The 22,693-nt window shown below is 24.7% G+C and overlaps 1 protein-coding gene across 1 annotated transcript; it reads right to left on the reverse strand.

The window, feature by feature from the left end:
* Window positions 1-575: 575 nt before the first annotated feature.
* Window positions 576-18,684, reverse strand: LOC135929565 (neuronal membrane glycoprotein M6-a-like). Its single transcript, XM_065466209.1, has 7 exons — window positions 18,583-18,684; window positions 18,382-18,535; window positions 5,184-5,343; window positions 2,375-2,525; window positions 1,568-1,644; window positions 1,429-1,494; window positions 576-831 (listed from the first exon to the last, which is right to left on the reverse strand). Exons 1-7 carry the CDS (start codon window positions 18,584-18,586, stop codon window positions 703-705), a joined length of 741 nt encoding a protein of 246 aa, XP_065322281.1. The 5' UTR covers window positions 18,587-18,684; the 3' UTR covers window positions 576-702.
* Window positions 18,685-22,693: the final 4,009 nt, after the last annotated feature.

Below are 22,693 nucleotides of genomic sequence, written 5' to 3' on the forward strand. Positions count from 1 at the left end.
CCAATAAATGAATTCCAAAAATATATAATTTAATGAATGCGCGAAATATAAGTTAAATACAGATTGCTATTTAACAACTGTTTATATCTAATATATAAATGTATATTTTTAAATATAAATTTCAAAATTAAATTAAATAAAAGGATTATAATTTTAGATTTTATAAAAAATATATTTTAATAATTTTTAGATGTATTTATTATGTAAAATTAAAAGTAGCGAAGTAGCGCGCTACTTCTCTACTTTCTAAATTAGTAGCGAGCTACCGCTATCGCTATTTTTTTAAAAAAGTAGCGCGCTATAGCTACCGCTACTGAAAAAAGTAGCGCGCTATTTTAACAACACTGCTAAATAATTTGCTCTATGTGCCTGCTATATAAAAATTTTCGAGCAAAAATTTGCTCGAATTTTAAAATAATTTATTTGATAAATTTGGTGGATATTATTTCAAACTCTGATAATAAATAATGAATGAATAAAAAATTTATTTGAACATGACATCATTTATATAAATAAAGTTTGTATACGAAATTTGTAAAAATACAGTCTAAAAAATATTAAAAAAGGATATAAAATAATGATTTTACAAATAATATGGAATGAAATGCTGATTAAGTCTACACCCTTTTTTTCTAAACTAAGTGTACATTCATTTTATAAAATATAATATTTAAAAAAAAATTATTTTGATATAAAAATATTTTAAAATCGGCTTTTAACAATACTATTCATTTCTTGTTCTTCCAGATATTTAGCTTCCTCATATTCCATCATCTTTTTATAATCTTTTATATGAGCATAATTTGCAGAAAGACACATCAAATAGTGAATCTAGAATCGTTAAAACAAACAAAAAACATAAAAATTATGTTACATTTTTTTTACATAGCTATAAATCAATGATTATCTTGCCAAAGTCATTTAATGGCATTCTAATAAAAATCAGAGCCCTCTAAAAAGCTGCGGAGAAATTTCCTATCAGTGGCAGAAAATTAAAGAAACAAATATTCCTCTTTAAAAAAATATTCGGCACTCTAAAAGTCAACTCGAAGTCAGACTTAAAAAAATTAGGATGATTGAGTCTAACATTAATAAGACCCAGTTCAAAAATAAATTTTAATTTTAAATCGGACTAAGCTCGGGCAAAAAAAAAGAATTTGATCATCAACCCCTATCTTTCCATAAGTTATAGGAAGATAAGCAACCTTACCCCACCAAAAAGTATACATTTAAATAAACAAGGTGCTTAAAATGTCAAAACTCTCGCATTAAAATGTAAACACCCTAAATATGGGAATCTTTCACTTGTTTAAATAATTTTGATAATAATAACGTATCCCGCTTTATAATGGAATACGGAAAATTGTTATAAGCGGATTATGCTATATGAAAAACAAAAAATTGGATAAAATATTTAATTTAACTAACCAGTCCTATAACTATTAGTAATGTTGACACGTATGCAATTATGTATAGTGAGAGACTATCTTGGGTCTAAATTCAAATATTTATGTTTATGATATAAATATATTATTCAAAATATATAAATATATTCTCATATTATTACATATTTGCAAAATTGTAAAAACGATTGTCCGCATTGAACATTGAATCTGGTGTCGTATTTTCCACCTAAGAAAACTTCTAAAACGTATTAAATATGATATCTTTGTAAAAATCTTTTAACAAAGGTTGTAATTATAAAAGATAATTCGATATAAATATAAATGAGTAAATTATACTTTACTAAAATAAAATTTAATTTTAAATATATTTTTAATTTATTATAAATAAAAAAAAATTTTGACAAAATAATGAGGAATAATAATTTTACTAGTATCAATGTCAGATATAATTATCTTCTTAAATATATTAAATTTTTCTAAAACTTATTCGTCTTGCATATTTATTTTTAAAAATTTTATGCAGTATTTATTTTCATTTTAATAATAGTGTTAAAGTAATTAAAGTTATTTGACAATATAAGGATTTATAATAATCTCATATTTTTCTAGGAATTTTTTTTAAAAATTCAATTATTTATAGTGTAATTATGATTTTCAAAATATTTCAAATTCATAATTTATTAGTCGCAGTTTTTTTATTAAGATGCCATAGTTAAATGATAGGTGGCTTTTAAAAAATGTTTTTGCTTAAGTTTAAAATTTAAGAAATTTGAAGCGTTTAGAAAATTAAAATCTAGGGGGGTGTTTTTTACCGGTAATACTTAGCAAATTATAATTAATTATCCTTTTCTTGATTTAAAACATAATTTTATAGTTAAAAATTACGATTTATTTTCTTAGTTTAAAATAAATACAGTCCAAATTACACTAAAGATGAATGTAAAAGAAAGAAAAATTCTAAAAATTACTGTAAGGGTCTAATGTAAGGCAAACCCCTGTGCTTTCTTTGCGATTAGCATAACAATTTCCCGCAAACATTCCCAAGGTAAAACATAGGATGGTCATCAAGCAAAGAACCAGGAGCCAGACCAAGCTTAGTACATACGTCACCAACATAAACTTTTGAGTGTTTATATTTAACATTTTAAATTGAAAGACTTACTTAATGAATAAATGTTATCTTATCAGACATCTGCGCTAACCCGGAACAATGCAAATTTACGATTTTTCTTAGCCATAAAAATGGTTAATCTCTAAGTCTAACCTCCTCCCTCCCATTAAACAAAGGATAAGGAGAATAAGACTAGAAATATTTAAATTAAAGAAGGGTATATTTATTTTTTTGATTTAAATCAGATTTTTTTTAAAAATAGGATTAATTTTATATGATGAAAGCTTTAAAGTTGGAGATTTATGAATAAAATTTTTATACATTTTTTTAAATGTGCTTTATTACCTTCAATAATTATATTTTCAGATAATTTAGAAATATGGAAATCTTTTTCATCAAATCTGCACAATACTTGAAGATGAGGAATACTGCAAATATAAATTTTAATTTTAAAAATTCTAACCAATAGATGTACTTCACATGATGATTTAGAAGTAAAAAGTGTAAATTAACAAATATTAAATATTTTAAAAATAATCATTTTACGCTCTAAATCCTAGTGTGGGTTGACAGACTAACAAATAGTATGTCAACATAGCTAATGGTCAATATGTAAAATTTGTGAAGATATCTAAAAAAATATTGGCAATAATCTACCAAAAAGTTCTAAATATCAGCCTCAAAGGATTTTCAAGATACTAATTTAATTTCATTCATAAAATCTATTGATGTATTGCAAAAAAAACATCGAACATATTAGATTGTGTCAAACAATAACTGGAATCCCTGGTAAATAACTAATAACAAATATCAGAAACGTTTAATAAAAGTTTTCGCCTTATGTATTAAATTATGACTTGAATCTTGAGTGGTTTAGATCGTTGGTGATAATACAGAAATAATTATAATCTTCAATTAACTCTTTGGAGTATCAGCTTCTTTAGCTTCTATAGAAAGAATCCTTTGGCACAGTCCAATCCAAATTTAAAAATAGGCTTTGACTTTAATAGGCTGAAAAATTAGATTTTATATTTTAAATATTTTAATGATAAAATCTTATATTATTTCATGTTATTGTTAAAATTTAAGTTTAAGAAAAAATACTAGTTATACATTTAAGTATTGCTTGTTACTGACAAATATAATATCAAATAAATTGATAAAATTTTTTTAAATATTATAATAAATTTTAAGGATATGAAAAGACTACTAAATAATTTTCGCTTATTTGCCAAAATTTTAAAAGAAATTTGTAATAAAATGTCGTGATTAATTATTTGTAAGTGGTGAATTTTGTAATTATTACGTTTAATTAAAATATTAAAAAATCATGATTTATATCAAATTAGTTTTATTTCGAAACCCTGTATAAATCAAAAACAAGATTCGACAAAATGCAAATGTTGAGATTTTAAAATTATTATTTATTTGAGACAAATACCACAAAATGAAACCAATTTTTTTATAAAAATAGTCGTGAAGGCATTTTCTGCCAGGCCCTTAAAATAATTTTGTTCAAGTTTTCCTTTACTGGCCCGTAAAATATTTTTGTACAAGGCTTGGCCCGTATAATTTTTATGAAGACAAAAAATATATAAACTTGCCTAATTTTAAGCTTAAAAATTTGAGAAATTGCCTAACCCGAGAATTTCTGAAATTATTTTATATATTAAATAAACTTCACATAATTTAAATAGAATTTAATTTTGGAAAATTGGTCAAATAATAAAGATGTACCCTATAAAATATGATATAATGATATTTTACAATATTATATAGAATACTCTTCGAGTTAATCTTAATATTTCAGATGGTTAACATAGTAATAATATTTATAAGAATATAAATTTTAAACAATATTATAACCCCATTTGATAATAAATGATTTATAGTATTGGGGGAAAACTGAGGCTATGCAAATCAGCTTTAAAAAAGTGCCAATAACATCTCTGCCTTTTTATATCTTGTATTTTATAATATCAATGGACCATTAAAACTATAGTTTTCCAATCGTGATAAGTTAAACCACTTTATAAGATTTCTTAAAACCATTGTTCCTACTTTGTAATGGACAAAATTGCCATTTCTACTTTCTTAAGATTGATATAGAATCATTTTAATATTTTAAATATATAATATAATTCAGTTCAAATATAAATATAAATTATAACATATTGATAATTTTATAAACATTCATGACATAAAATACAAGATTATTTTTTTTATAATATCTTTGAAATTCGATTTAAATAATCCACGAAATAACCAAAGATAAAATATAAATTTAATTATATTATAATGTATTAGTGATTGCACCCTAGGTTAGCAAGCCCCACTGGCACTAGCATTACTAATCGTGATTAAACACCACAATGTTTGTAAAACTTTCTCAAAAACTTTGCAATAAAAATTAAATTGTATATTTATTTTTTTTAAATTGAATAGCTAATTATTTCAAAATATTTTTTGTATTAATAAAATTTATGATAGGACAAAATATAAATATCATAGTATTTTATTAAATTTTGAAATCGAATCAAATGGTTTGACAAGCTCCATAGTTTAACTAGCCCCATCTCCCCCACTTATAATATTTAACCTTGAATGTTTAATGTAAATAAATATAACCTCTTTATTACTGATATTATGAATATAGTAAGATTTACAAATATGATAGAAACTCTGCCACTTATCCTGGATTTATTGCCTCTGTATATGGTTTCTCGGGTGGCACCAGTTGCCAGGAATCCAACGATTAACAAAAGGATCGATATTGTTCCCATCGTAGATGCAACAACTATAAATGCAGTGCGGATATGATCCAAACTTGTATATATGAAAAAAATATTGTTAATTTTTTATAATTAGGCATTTCTTAAAATAAATTAGACATGCAATTCCAGATTTTTCACCTGATGCAGATATATAAATTATTTACAAATTTTAAACCATATGATTCTGATTCTGTCAATTTTTTGGGTCTTATGTTATATTTAAATTATTTATTGATGACTTACATATAAATATATCTAATTTTTATTAAAAAATTAAACTTTATCGTAGATTAATTATTTGTAACTTATAATTTTATTACAGAGTAAATGGTTTAATCAGTTAATATTAGGGATGTAAACAAGAAAGAAAAAAAAGCAACGAAAAAACACATCATGAATTATTTCCAACTGTCAATTAGTAATACTGATCTAACTGTGCCTTAATCGAAAAATATTAAAATATAATTTAATGAAATAATTTTTATAAAAATAGTTTTTTAATGCATTATTAAAATAATTCTATATGTTTCAAATTATTAAAATAATTGAAAATGAAATATTTGTATCAAAACATTGGTATGTCATGGAATTGCAATAATAAAATTTTTTAATTGTTTAATTAAAAATTAAATTCTAATTGAAAATCGTTAAAACTAATTTAATCTCCAAAATTGTCACATTCCTAAAATTTTATTAAACTATATGACTTTAATTTCATTCTTTACCTCTAAAATAAATATGTTGTGTAAATTCCTATTAATGAATGTATAGAGTCGGGGAATTCCGAAAAATATTGTATATACTCCGAAATATAAAATTTTAAATACCACTTGAAAGTATTTTAATAAAAATCGTCCCCTGGTAAGCCCGTACTAAAGCATGGTCCGGGCCGAATATTTTAAAAATAAATAAAGTTATAAACCTGGGCAGAGCGGAATTTAAAAAAAAAATTTTAAGCAGAAATGCATAGATATATGGTTAAAAGTGGCATCCGCTGAAATCGCAATAAATATACTATTCCGATTTTAAGAAAAATGCCTGTCTGAATCCCGGTAACTTTTTTTAGGTCCAGGCCCGACCCGTGGCCCAACTTTTTATAAACGGAATTAGAAAATACATCTTAAACTCAAAGTAATTATTTTATTCTCTATTTTTATGTTATGCACTCTAAGGTTAATAAGCAATAACTGATAATTCAATGTTTTTCTATTTATTTTATTCAATTTATTAAATTTCCCATCTGATTATTTAACTTTTCTTATTTTTTTAATAATTCATTCTATAATCAAACAAAGATTTAAGATATGGGGAAAATACTTTTTTTGATGGGGGATTGGGGCTATAGTTTAATAATGTTAGGGACGGCTCAACCCAACCTTGCTTTACTTCCCCTGTTTATCTTTAAAAAAATATTTAAAAAATATAAACAAAATTAATTCGAATGAGGATATTTTAAAATTCTGACAGGCCCGAATAAGGATCAAATTTTTAAATTACGGGGTGAGCTTAAATAAAAAAAAAATTACAGGCTAGATAATTGTTTTTTTACAAAATGATCTGGGCTATGTAGTTTATTTTAAAAAACGCATACGGATCTGAAAATGATGGATATCTTTACAAGTCTGATTTAAAAAAAAAACCCCAAAATAGCTTAAATATTTGGATTGTATTTAATGTCTTGTTTTTTTTACCTTAAAAATTTTACACATTGTATTAAAAAAAATCGATAAAACAAAAAGTACATTTGAAAAGGGAAATAATATATAGACGTTAATAGGTTTAAAAATTTTAAGAAAAGGGTATAAGTATAATCGAATATATAAATTTGAATGTATAGTATATAAATATTGAAAATTAATATTCGTATATATATTGTGATTTTTCAATTTTTTTTAAATAGTGGCTATACTTAATAAATGGCATAATCTGATGTTTACCAATTATCTATATAGTATATACTATTTTAAAAAACTTTATTTTACTAAATAAAAATATCGCAAATTTTGGTATGAATCATTTTTAAATAAATTAAGGAGGTGGTCAATAAGGCAAATAATTTTTTCTTTAAATTATTGGTTAGAAAAGATAAGGGGACAACTGTATCTATATTTGTATAATATAATATAATGCTTTATCAATTTTTTTTCAAAAATGTATTATATATTACATATGCTTGAGTGCATAATGGAGAAATGTTAAAATTGAGAATAATAATAATGTGTCCACTCCATCTGCCATAATTAGTTGAATTTCTTAAGTAGATAGATAAAAAATTTGACTTTCTTTTTTATGTTATATATATCATTGTGTCATATTAGAAGAATAATGAAATTTTCATTTATATATGCGGTAGCGATATCAAAAGATTATAAAATCATAAAATAACGTATAATTATAAAATATCTTAAAAAAATCTTACAGAAACTCTTTTTTTTTACTTGCGTGACAAAAAGGTAATGATAATTTATTTCGAAATTTAATAAATCATATTATAAGAATATAAAACGTAGATTAAACTTTTTGGACCAATTTAATGAGAGACATTGGAAAAGTATTTTTAATATTTAACAAGAAGATAAAAGGTATTAAATAATTATAAAAATTATGAGGTTAAGTTGCTTCTCGTTTAATTTAAGTAAATTATGTAATTAGAAAATAATTTAATTAAAATTAATGGGTAAAATGCTACCGTAACTTCAATAAACACGTATAACTATTTATGTTCGAATTTAAAATCATTTAAGTATGAATTTTGATAGGTAACAATGATAATAAAATTTAAACTTTTAATTGCTTATTTACAAAACAAGTCACAGGTGTATTTCGCGCATAACATTCGGCGCAAGCAACCAGAAATTAACAAAGTTAAAAATTAGAAATATTGAAAATGATAAGATTTTTGGGACCCGAAAATGCTAAAAACGTTTTATAAACGGAACATTAAATCCTTTTTACGATTTAAAAAAATATACTAAGAAAAGCGTTCAATAATCAAAATATTTTATCAAGTCTAACTTTTTAAAGTACACTAATATAGTTCACCGAATTGAAGAACAGATTATTTTTAAAAAGTAAGCTTTTAATATTATAGATATATTTCCTAAGTCCTAACAATAACGTAAGATTCCATTGGTAGTGGATGGTGTGGCTTGAAATGAGAGGTTATTAACACGAAGATTGGCAATCTTATCTATTATTTCTTTTATTCTTAACTCGTATGATTTGAATTCTCTGATAAATTTGAAGATAGCAGCGGATCTTAAGGCATAGAGAATTTTTGTGGATGTCGAAGAAACTTTTTATTTAATTAAGAAATAAGCCTTGTGAGACGAAAAGGAGCAAGAGTTCCTCAGTTTTTAAAAGGATAAGGTTATATTAAAAATTTGCTTGTTAGCTCCCGTACCACCGATAGGAGAACCGAGGTGGGGAGTTCATCTGTTATGATATTCTTAAAACTATTATTATGCACGTCCGATTGTAATGAGAGGAATTTGACTTGGTTCGTGTTTAGATTTAGACTAATTGAGGCCCCTTCCATTTTTATTATAGCACGCGTTTGCGATCTCTTCAGGTGATCTACTAACTATACCATAATTCACTTTGGAGATCAACAGGGCCGTAGCCACGGGAAAAAAATCTTTGGCCCCCAAAAATTTTTCTGGCCCCCCAAATTTGAAATTTTTTTTTAGAATTGATTATTTTTATATTTTTAATATAACATGTCTATTTAGAAGATTATTTTTATATTTTTAAAATAAATTTTGAATATTTATTCTACAAACATGTCTAGTTTGTAAATTTTTTTCTATCCAGTTTTATTTTTATTTTTACCCAATATTAAATTATCATTCATTCATTTTTTTTTCATTTGTTTTTGTTGTGTATAACATTCTCTATAGGTATCACATTTATATTATAATATATAACCAGTTATTTTATTTTACAGCGTTTATTTTAAAATTATGAAGAAACAATCAGTTATTAACTCTTATTTTAAGTTAAAGTTAAACAAATGTCAAGCAACATCACCTCTACAAACTACTAGTAATACTACATCAGAAATTTCAGAAACTGATTAGACCGATTTACAGAAGATGATTTTAATCTTTTTTAATCTTTTAATACATTGCCCCCCCCTTGACCCTGATTATTTTTTATCAGATAAAATGGCCCCATTAAAATCCCTGTTAAACTTAAATATGGAAACACTGCATCATGAAATGAAGATAGCAAAAGGATTGCTAGCTTCGGAAGCTAAAGAAAATCATAATTTTGAAAATATCTTACATATTATGTATAAAAAAAATATAATCATGCATTTAAAGAATTATATATAGGCTACTCAGCAGCGATAAACGGCTTCTTGTGAGGCCTCGTTCTCTACATTAAAGAGAGTTTTATCGAGCAGTAGAGAGTCTATGAAGGATAAACGTAAACAAAATTTAGTATTAATGGCGTATGAAAAAAGAATAACGCAGAATTTATCTTTTAGTTCATTTATATTAAAATTTAAAAATAAAAATCGCCGTATTCTATTATAGTAATATTTTGTTTTGTATATGCATATTATAGTATTATTTTGTTTTGTATATTCATATTATAGTATTATTTTGTTATTAAATTTTTAATAAAAATAGGAAAAAATTTCTATGAATGCGTAATTATTTGTTTGATTTAAAAAAAATAGTGGCCCTCTCAAGTAAGCACTTGGCCCCCCTAAGTGAAAATTCCTGGCTAGGCCCTGGAGATCAAGCTAGCAGTTAATTTTTATTTTTAAGTACAATCAAGATCTCGATATACCTTCAGCTGATGATACAATTTGGTCCCCAAATTATAGAAGAAAAAAGGATCTTGGAAGTGCTGACTGTAAATATAATAGTTTGCCTCCTGGTAAATTTGGCGAGAAAATATCTCCTATAGTGTATTGTAGGCATTGGAAAAGTTCGATTTTAATTAGATGTGCATTCAAAGGATTATATTGGAGAAATATTCGAGCAGCATGAGCCGCTGCCTCGCAACCAATTTTTATATCATAGCTACGTGGAAGCAAGAAGAATAGAAGCATAACCAGCAATCCAGGTCCAGATTCTTTTGGCGATAAATCTTCAAAAGACTGTTACAATGGCGATTTATCCGATGTCTTATTGGGCTTAATGAAGGAAATTAGTTTGGACCAAAATATCGGGCGAAGTGGTAAGATATCACCAGATACTATTGGAGATGTTAAGTCTTCAAAATAGATGGGTATTATACCTTGTGGGCTGCATTTTTTTAAATGAAGAAATCTCCTTTCTAAATGATAGATCACATAGTATTGGTAATATCATGTTTTTCAAGGAGTTTCTGATACGTGGTCATGTCGAATGGAGTCGCAGCTAAAGTTGAAACTGCCAAGCTTAGTGGCAATTTTATTTAAATTATCGATTTTCTTACGGATTGATTTTATTTTAATGTTGATATGATTTAAGTTTTCTCTTTCTTAACTTAAGAATGATGATTCATTGCTGAGTCTTTTACTAGTGTAAAGGCTGTTTTGATATTCGAATCAGATGTTTTAAAAGTTCCATGCCTGTGACCGAAGAAAATAAAAATTTATGAATAGGTTTTAGATGCTAGAATGTAGACATTTAGGAATGCCATAAAATTGTAGCTGTCAGTCAAAAAAAATCTTGCGTAAACGTGGCCTTGGTCCCTGGCACACTCTATGCAACTTGCTTATAAGGCAAGCTTTAAACTTTGATGGAATACTTTCCATAACAAAGCCCACCGAAAGGTATCCAGATAAAGAAGAAATGACGGATCATTAGATTACCTTGGGAATATGGCAATTTCCTAGCATGGGATTTTTCTTGCATCTACCCGCTAGTTCCATCAAACTATAACAAAAAATATTATTGCATCAATACCACGAAGATTTCATTATTCATCAGAAATTCAATCTATGCCCACTGGCATCTATTTTAATTTTATTAATACTAAATTCTTTCGTCCACTTTATTCAGTTGTTCCATATTCGATTAATATTAAAGGTAAAAAGAAAGAAGAAACTTTTAATGCCACCAATACATTGAAAAACCGGGACAATATCAATATGTTTCTGTCATTATGACCATACTCGTCACCTTTAGATTTCAAGTCAAAGACCCAATAAAACTGGGTAAATTAATATTGTCAAAACAAAAGACACAAAAGTAGGGTTCAAACTTCCTCAATAAAATTAAGTCGCGTCATTTTTATATTCAATTCAATTATAACCAATATTCTTTGAGACATAGAACTAATTAGGTTTTAACATTAATTTACAAATATAAAATTCCGAGTATTTTCATTTTTTTTTCTTGAGAGAATCTTTGGTTATTGGAAGTTGTATTTTTATCTCACCTTTAATCATAGCCCATTGATTTTCAGTAAAGGTTATGTCAAGACGTTTGTCATTTTAAAATGGTAATATTTTTTTTTAAATATACAAAAACATGACAAAATTGAAGCTGACCGAATATTTTTGAAACGTGTTACATTTTTTTTAGGTATCAACAAACCAATTACTTTTAGGTTACCAAAATTGATTAGGTTATAAAAATTGTATTTTGAAAATTTAAGTTTGAAATTTGGTGGTCAAGTCTTAATGACGTTGGGTAATATTCGTGAATTGAATATGAAATAATTTCAGATATATTCTGCAACTAAATATATTTTTTTTATAAAATATTGAACAATTTCCTATCTTTTTATAACATAATATCCCTTTGTATGATAAAAATTTTTAGAAAGAAAAAAAAGAGAAATTTGATGACCTATATAATATTACTATTCCTACCAACTCAAAACATATAACTATTGTTATTCAACGAAAAATTGTAAATTCAAGATTGATATTTAATGAGAATATATATTATATTTATATAAAATTGATAGCCCAAAAATTATCCGTTAAATAATTTGAATTTATATGTTTTGAGTAGTATTTTACGTTATATTCGACTTATTTAAAAGAGTATATTCGCCATTTATGAGATAGCTAAAAACTTTATAAACAATTTAAATATTAATGTATGTAAAGCCGGGATTAATCTCAAAATTTATTATAATAATTTGATTTGCAGGATGAACATTATCTCTGTCACGTCAAGTATCTTTTTCTAAGTTTCTGTAAAGTAGATTAGTAAAGCTACGAATAATTTCGAGAACTTTAAACAACCAAATATATATTTCGCAGTAAAACTTGTTTAATTTTGGCGCTCATTTGGACCAAAATTTTTAACCAAATTAGACAAGTGCCTGAATAAACAAAGTATTAACTTTATATTTATTTTAGAAAATGAATTTTTCAGATATGAAAATAATTTCCCCTTCTAGCGCTTGAGATACTTTAATTATATCATTTATAATATTCTCTTTCGTCAGAAAAAATGGCTTCTCATAAATACATTATCTAATTAGGCTGTTTAAATTTTTAGGGAGGGGTGGTGGGGGCTATTTTTTGAAATATCATTTTAAATAAAATATGATAATATAAGAAATTAAATAACTAAAAAGATGCAATAGAAAAGGGACTAAATAAATAGAATAAAAGGAAGATTGGAACGATAAATCTCTATTGAGATCCTTTGGCGGAGGTAAAACTAGAGTTTGGAACAGTAATTAGAAGTCTAGGAACTGGGACCACACTCTCCAAAAATTATCTAGGAAATGGAACCCATTTTAATCAAGAACAGGAGGAATAAAAGTGCAAGTACATATTGTTATGTAGTGATCCATTTTAAATTATTTATTTATTGATTAAATTATTTTCATCGCTAAACAATTTAGAACGAAAATTAGCCCTTTTTAACAAGACAATTGATTAAATGAAAAGTTTTATTGTCTGCTATTCCTAATGTGTTGGTGACAATAAGAACAAATATTACGTTGTTGAGAGAAAGATTAGACGAAGGCAGGAGTAAATTATTGAATTTGGCTGAGAAGTCAATGCAAGTGTAGTTTCAAGCAAAGTAATTTATTTCTTTAGAGTAATACCGAATAATCTTTTGAATCTATCGCCAAAAAACCAATTGATTTGAGGGTTGATAAAGAAAATTTGAAGTTACAAATATTAATGGGTCAATATTAACTATTTTTTAGAATATTAAGTACAAGCCCAGCTGCCCCCATAAAGTCAGCGCCTATAAGCATAAATGTTGCTATTTCATCATGATTTTAAAAATTACAGCCGAATTAAAATTACCATGACCGAAATATAATAAAATCTAATTCGATCCTTAACAAATGGGTCATTACATCAAATCGACCAAATAACGAGATTTTTGGACGACCATCTCTAAAATGAACGTGGCATGATAGTTATTTATGTTGTGATTTAGTAAAATCAAAATTTTATAGCAGCTCAACCAGATCCAAAGATATATACTTTCAAAGTCGAAAATCACACAATGCATGATTTCGTTAAATCTTGTTTTTTTAAAAAAAAAAGCTTAAGATAGAGTTATAATTTATATATCGTTTTCCCTTTTCTAAATTGGAAAATATTTTTTAATTTCAAGTGTTCTTATTTCCGATAAAAATCTAAATATTAAAACGTTGAGAAGGGATATTTTTATGTGTTGATATTAGTTAGTAATGTTTATTACCTTTATATTTACCTGTTTAATAAAAAAATATATAATATAATATTATAAAAATATGTTTTGTATTGGTATTAAAATAAAAAAAATTCAGTAAAACCAATTTGATGTCCTGAGACGATATGTAAGCAGGCAGCCCATACAGATATGATTAGTATTAGGAAACTATATTATAAAATACACATATTCTAAAATTTTATATACAAACTATTATAAAAAAATATTTCTTATCTTTATCGTATTGCATTTTGCGTTATTAATAAAATTTCCTGAATCTATATTTTGTAGTTATATCCTATCATTGTTGTGGATCTACTATCGTTATTATTATATGTAAATTATAAGGTAAAAAATGAGGTGATCGTTTCATGTGGGTGTAAAAAAGAAATATATATCTTCTCAGTAATCATTTTTTTAGTACTGTGGCTAGAAACCGAAAATCGTCATAAACATATGTTTAGAAAAAAGACCGGTCCAGATCATGGTCCTAAATAAAAGACCGATCACATATATTTATGACGATTTTTGGTGGTTAGCCATAGTAATAAAAAAGAATGAAATGACTGATAGATATATATTTCTTATTTACATTCCCATGGACATACCATCCTTCTTTTACCACACAATTAAGGAAGACCATTAATCAAATACAGTGTTGTGCAGATTCAATTGAAAATATTCCCATAATTTTTAATTCGTTTGTATATAAAATTATTTAACTTGTAAAAATTGATAAGAATATATAAATATGTTATTGTAACAATATTTTGCAACTCAAATAATTTAATTTGCAAATAAATTAAAAAATATGGAAATTGTTTACATCAAATCTGCACAACACTATAATAATGATAGTAGATCCCATGACAGTGACAGGGCATATCGCCTCAGGAAATTCTATTAATAAGCACAGGAATACGCTAAAAATATGAGGTATCTTTTTATAATAGTTTGTATATAAAATTTTAAAAAATGTTTATTTTATAATATAGTGTCCTAAATAATCATATCTGTATGGGATGGTTTGCTTACATATTGCACCAGGACATCATACTAGATATACTCAATGAATTGTTTTATCTTAATACCAACACAATACATATTTTTATTATATATTATATTTTTTATTTATAAAAATAATAAAAATTTTAATAAAATTAAAAAAACAAAAATGACTATCAATTTTTTTAAATAGTTAAATATGAAGGTAATAAACATTCCTAGCGAATATCAACACCCATAAAAAATCCCTCAACAATGTTAATATTTTATTTTTACCAGTAAGAAAATATTTGGATATTTTAAATTTTTAAAAAATATTTTCCAATGTAGAATTTTAATGATTATAAAATTATATATAATTTGTAACTCCATCTTAAGTATTATTTTAAAAAACAAGATTTAATGAAATCAGGCATTGCAAAATTCTTGTATTTCCTAATTCAGTCATTTATCACACATTTTACTGCAATACCTTGCATAAATATTACCTAATTCTTATTCTAAACTAGGATGTGCAAAAATATTCTAGCCAAAACTTGCTATGGCAATTTTTTTAGATCTAGGTACAAGAGCTTGTAGGGTCATTTAGACAGCCTGTGAACTGGTGGTAACATCAATAAAATTTATGCCTGGCTAATGGCCCAAAAAATATTTTTTATATTTCCTTCCTATTCTTACTTTTTTGCTAGATTGAATATTACAATTATAAAATTTTTTAAAAAATCAGGTGAAAAATAATTTATTTTTATATCATATTTTATAGCAAATAAAATAAAATTTATAAATTTTATTAAATTATCAAAGTTATTGCTGTATGTTTAAATTAGTGTTTAATATTAAAATAAATATTTTAAGTTTGATATTTGCTCTCTTTAAGCTCTTTTTAAAATATGGACTGTCTTGCAATGGGTGTAGATCTAAAATAAATTTGTGTGTAAAATTTCAAGTTTGCAGGTCTCTACTAGGTCTGGCTTGTTGCCCAAATCTAAAAAAGCCTATAGGGAATAAATCTTAAACTCAAATTATTTATTTTACCTTCTATTTATATGTAATAAATTTAATTCAATAACTAGGATATTTTAATGATGTCCCTACATTTTATTCCATTTATTTCATAATATAATATGAATAGTAAATATTTCTCACTTCCTAATTGTTTTAAAACATTACTTAATTTATTTATAATTGTGATATTCAATTAGGCAAAAAAAGATGAATAGGGAAATCAGAGACTTGCAGAGGTACCATTTGCACGGCCCGGTTTTAAATTTTTTAGGCCCGGCCCGGATATTTTTTAAAAAAAATTTTTATGGCCCGGCCCGGATTTAAAAATTTAAGGCTCGGCCCGGATATTTTTTAAAAAAATTTTTTACGGCCCGGCCCGGATTTAAAAATTTAGGCCCAGCTCGGAATTTTTTAAAATTATATTCGACCAGGTATATAGAAAAATTCACCTATGAGGTATTTTACCATATTTTTCAGCGAGTATTATCGCTTATTATTTAAAAAATACATGTAAAAAGCTAATATTATGAGAATATTATATTGAATTTATAAAAATTATAAAACTGTTATTTATAAAAATGGATATTTTGAGCATATACTATATTTTATATTGCATTTATAAAAATAAAATAATATTCATAAAAATGGTAATAATATTTGTCATATACTATATTTTATATTACATTTAAAAAAAAATAAAACTAATATTTAATTTATAAAAATGGAAAATATTTTGAGAATATAATATATTGTATTTAATTTACTATTTAATTTATAAAATAAAAATAAATCGCTATTTAAAAAAATGCATGTATAATAAATAGTATTTTGAAAATATAATCTAATTGCACAATATTAATATAATTTATTATTAATATAATTTATTTTATAATATAAATTTTTAACAAAAGATAATTGTATTATATATTTCTTCAAGAATTCTCCCAGTAGTGGAAAAATTCCGCTCACAGCTTGCACTTAAAGCAGGAATTGCCAATTTTGCTAAAATTGGAAATTAGCTTTGATGAGCCGCCCACCACTCTAACAAATTATCCACCTTAAATGTTTTATCTATTTTTTATGTAATTATAATATTCATCATCGGGTATTGACATATTACCAGAATTACCATCGCCCCATTGTTCATAAAACGATTCAGTTTGTTTAACAACAGTCGTAATTTGACTGGTCGATGGTATTTCATTTTACTTCCTGAGCCTCTTGTAATTTAATATAATCTTTTATATAGTTTTTCGTCATTTTGCGATCTGTCCCTGACTACATATGTAATTGCTTGAATTTGGGACAGAGAAAAAGAGAAATAAAATGATACTTGTGTAAAACAAATTTTTCAATTAAAAAATGCTTTATATTAAGTAAAATCAATTTTATTTCTCCTTTTCGCTTTGAAAGGTATTACAAACTTTAAGAAGTGATATTCCTTTATTTGATTGTTTTGGTAAAATATATTCTAAATATTTAGATATGAATTATAAAAAAATATATTAATAATACTTGAATATTGGGGCTTATTTAAATTATTCCTTTATTTGATTGTTTTGGTAAAATATGTTGTAAAAATTTAGATATGAATTATAAAAAAATATATTAATACTTAGAATATATTTGCAGGAAATTAATAATTAGATCGATCTGTGGGTTGTTAGGTAGTGTTAACCATCACCCAATATTATATTAATCATAACTATAATATAATATAATCTTATAACTATTAACTCATAATGTAAAAATTTTTATAAAAAATATTAAGGCCCGGCCCGGGTTTAACAATCTTAGGCCCAGCCCGGATATATTTTAAAAAAAATTTTTTAGGCCCGGCCCGGATATGTTTAAAAAAATTTTTTTTAGGCCTGGCCCGGCCCAGGTATATTTAAAAAATTTAAAATACGGCCCGAAAATTTTGAAGCAGGGGTTTATATTTTATTGATGGAATTACCACTAATCCAGCCCATGGATTGGCCTTCAAAGCTTTATTCTGAGCATGACAAACTTAGTATAATTATTATTCCCAAAATTAAAAACTCTTGTTCTTTCTATTGAAGGTTAGATTTTATATGTTTTAAATTTTACTAATTATTATTTTGATAAAAAGATATTTGAAATATTTTTTAATTTAAACTCCACCCCCATGCCAGCTAAACAATCTGCCAATGGGTCTGATTATCTGTCAATTTGATGAGAACATAGTTAACTGCATAATTCTGTATATTATAGCTATCTTTTAATGATGCAGGAAAAAAGAATCCAAGGAAAAAATGTTTTATCAATGAAACTAGAATGGGTTTATTATAAGCTTGCCTGAAATCAATATTTTTTATAAAATATTTTATTAAATTTTTATAATTTAGCCAACAAAAGTAAAATTAAAAAAAAAACTAAGTAAACAATAAATTATGTGCATTTAGTTATTAAATGTATACAAAACACAAAAAAATTCTTACGTGGTTAATTTAATGTGAAAATTTGTTTCCATCTGAATCAAAGTTATTGATACTGCTTCCCACATTGTTCCGCAAAACAACCCAACTCCGATTATGCAGAGTATAAATGCTATAAGTGTAGCATATGGGATCCGCGTCATACATTTCATAAATGCTATATTAAAGATTAATTAAAGGATTCATAATATTTTCAAATTTTACCCATAGAGAATTGCTAGGTGTAAACATGTCAGAATATTATCATTTGACATATCACTGCTGATATGATATATAGGTGACAACTAAAAATTCGGATATATCAATCAGACGTCTTCAAATGGTAAATCTAGCCCAACCAGGTGCGAATATAGGTATGCATAGCCCCCAACTTTAATTTTTTTTAATTTAAACTATAATATTTCTGAAAATTTATAATCTTGGGGAGAGAATGGGGGAGGGGGGGGGGGGGTTAAATTTAACATAACACTTTGGATTTTCACTTCTATGAAATATCCAAATTTATCAAATATGTATACAAAAAATCAGACGCCACCCAGCCAACCCTAGTGATCTCTGATGGCTATTACCAAAAGTACTGAATAATTTTTTGGAAATTTTGAATAGATTATATTTTCTTAAACTATTTTAATATTTTTTAATTCTAGTTATTTTTTTAAATTTTCATTTTTTTTTGCTTACCAATTCATCTTAATTAAATATTAATGTCATACTCCTGAAAAGAATGCTAACTTTATTTTGGATAAATAATTTGAAGTTAAAGTTTTTTTTCTCGTGCTTCCTTTTTTTTCTAACGGATATAAATATTATATATTTAAAAGAGTTAAAATAGAAGAATTAAATAAAATATGGCTATGATTTTTTTAAATATAAGTATCTGTTCCAAGTTGTATTGTTAAAGGGATCGATTTGAGTCGTTTTTTAAAAACGGCTAACTCAATATTTTAGCCAGAAAAATATTGTCTAAACCTCGAGATTTTGTTAATAGATGTTCAAATCTTTGTGCCACCTATGAGGAAAATATTAAGGCTTGCATAATATCCTAATAGAATAATGAGTTAGCCGTTTTTAAAAATCGGTTCAAAATGAGCCATTTAACAACACTATTTCCAAGTAACGTTGTTAAAAAACTACGAGTCGAAGTCACGATAACTCGACTCAAAACTAGAGTCTAGTTTTGTATCAATTATACAACTCGACTCATAAACTTGAGTCGTGAACTCACGTAGTGACTCGATTATTGAACTTGAGTCGTGAACTCAAAAAATCGACTAAACCAGCTACGTGCACAAACCCCAATCCAAACCCGGGGTTCAAACCTAATTTTGTTCTTGACCTTATTAAAGTATATAAATATATGGTTATTAGAAGTATCATTTACAAGCTAATTAGATCTATTGAAGAGGTATCGAGACAAGCGCCACTCAATAGGCCATCGGCGTAGCTAAGAAAGGGGGGCAAGGGGAAATCCCCCCTTTAGAAATTTATCACTTTTTATGAATATCAATTTAAGCAAATAAAAAATATCCCCCTTAGTCCTTCCCACCCTCTCTGACCCCCTAAAATGTATGCATATATCTTAGACAATAATTTGAAAGAAAGAATGTAGTTGATATATTTTTATAAAACTATTCATCATAATTTATACATATTTGGAAAAAAGCATTTATATATAAAAATAGTGAATCAAAAATGTTTTTTAAGAAATGGAATATAAGCCAAAGATAAGTCTTAAGGCAAAAGTGTAATGTATAATAACTATTATTAATAGATCCATAAAATTACAAATAATATAATATATCAAATATAATATATCAAATATTATATATCAAATATTATATATCAAATATTATATATCAAATATTATATATCAAATATTATATATCAAATATTATATATCAAATATTATATATCAAATATTATATATCAAATATTATATATCAAATATTATATATCAAATATTATATATCAAATATTATATATCAAATATTATATATCAAATATTATATATCAAATATTATATATCAAATATTATATATCAAATATTATATATCAAATATTATATATCAAATATTATATATCAAATATTATATATCAAATATTATATATCAAATATTATATATCAAATATTATATATCAAATATTATATATCAAATATTATATATCAAATATTATATATCAAATATTATATATCAAATATTATATATCAAATATTATATATCAAATATTATATATCAAATATTATATATCAAATATTATATATCAAATATTATATATCAAATATTATATATCAAATATTATATATCAAATATTATATATCAAATATTATATATCAAATATTATATATCAAATATTATATATCAAATATTATATATCAAATATTATATATCAAATATTATATATCAAATATTATATATCAAATATTATATATCAAATATTATATATCAAATATTATATATCAAATATTATATATCAAATATTATATATCAAATATTATATATCAAATATTATATATCAAATATTATATATCAAATATTATATATCAAATATTATATATCAAATATTATATATCAAATATTATATATCAAATATTATATATCAAATATTATATATCAAATATTATATATCAAATATTATATATCAAATATTATATATCAAATATTATATATCAAATATTATATATCAAATATTATATATCAAATTTTTATAAAGTGAGTGATTTTAATTTATTTATTTTAATAAAAGTAAAATATAATTATAAAACTTTTGATAAAATTAATTCATAAATTAAATAAAAAATTAAAGCACAATACAAACAGTGAAATACATAGGCGTAGCCAGGGGGGGCAAGGGAAATCCCCCCCCCCCCATTTCAGAAATATATCACTTTTCGTAAATATCATTTTTAACTAATAAAAAACACGTTCCTTAGTCCCCTCCCCGCTCCCTGTCTCTCAAAAATGTACGCATATATCTTCTTAAACAATAATGAAAGAAATAATGAGAGTTAATAATTTTTTAAACTTAAACTATTGACTATAATTTATATTTTTTAAAAAGATTTATATATAAATATATATAAAAAAAGTGATACCAAGAATGTATTTTAAAAAATGAAATATAAGCCATATATAAGTCATAAGACAAAAGTCAATTTTATATAATTACTATTAATAGATCTATAAAAATACTAAGTAAAATAATATATAATTACTATTAATAGATCTATAAAAATACTAAGTAAAATAATATATAAATATGATTTTTTATAATTTTATATAGTGAATTATTTTAATTTATTTTTCTTAATAAAAGTAAAATTTAATTACAAAATTATTAATAAAATTAATTTATAAATTTAATAAAAAATTAACATAACCATATTCCCATTTTTTTTAAATTTCCTTCCAATTTATTTTTAAAATATATTTTGCAATTTTTTGACCGAGCAACAAGCATTATATTTGTTTTAAGATTGATATGAACATCAGAAAATATCTTTTAAAGAATGTAAATGAAAAAGGTAATTCTATATTTATTATAATAAACATTAATTTTCTACCAAGATCATCATCGCAAGAAAATTGATTCAATTTGAAGTGAAAATAGGGTATCAGAAATATTATGTAACAATCATGAAAATATATCAAAAAAGAAGGAAATTATAATAAATTTAACAAGGATTGATGAACGTATATTTTATATTTATAATGAATTTATATATCTTTTTTTAGTGATGTTGCTGGGAGATAATAATTCTCTAAATATAAGAGACCTTCATTCAAGTAAGAACTATTTGAATATTAACATAAATATTATTATTAGTTGTTATTGATTCTCAAAAAGATGATCAAATATTAGAGATTGTGCTAGAGAATGAGAAAAGTAATCCTATCATCCAGGTAGTCCCAATAGGTATTTTATTTTAATATCATTATGTAATTTGCATTTTTTTAAGTTAATGTTGTTGGTGAAAGATCTGCAGTAAATCTTATACAGGCAAGAGTTCAAAATATGGATAGTAAAATGTCTATTTTAAAAATATGTAAATAGTTTATTTAGGTACTTTACCATTTGACATAAGCAATTATGTTCAATTGGATGTAGCCCCCAAAGACTTTAATATACTAGAAAGTATGTATAGGCCACCCAATAATTATAAATTTCCAAGAGATCTTTCTAGAAGGAAATTAAAATTTCAATTTAATTGGTTTACCACTTGGCCTTGGTTGGCTTACTCACCTTCACAAAATGGGGCTTATTGTAAATATTGTGTTCTATTTTGACCAAAATATGCTGTTAAAGGTGAACAAAA

Source organism: Gordionus sp. m RMFG-2023, chromosome 5 (genome assembly GCF_954871325.1).
Source record: "Gordionus sp. m RMFG-2023 chromosome 5, tfGorSpeb1-WG-v2, whole genome shotgun sequence".
Lineage (NCBI taxonomy): Eukaryota > Metazoa > Nematomorpha > Gordioida > Chordodea > Parachordodidae > Gordionus > Gordionus sp. m RMFG-2023.

Bases quoted from the DNA above. Each gene is read 5' to 3' on its own strand.
- LOC135929565 (XM_065466209.1), bottom strand. The intron at 1,495-1,567 runs GTAATAATATGA...ATTTGAATTTAG, and splicing joins TTTTACAATTTTGCAAATAT to ACCCAAGATAGTCTCTCACT. The intron at 832-1,428 runs GTTAGTTAAATT...TAACGATTCTAG, and splicing joins TACTAATAGTTATAGGACTG to ATTCACTATTTGATGTGTCT.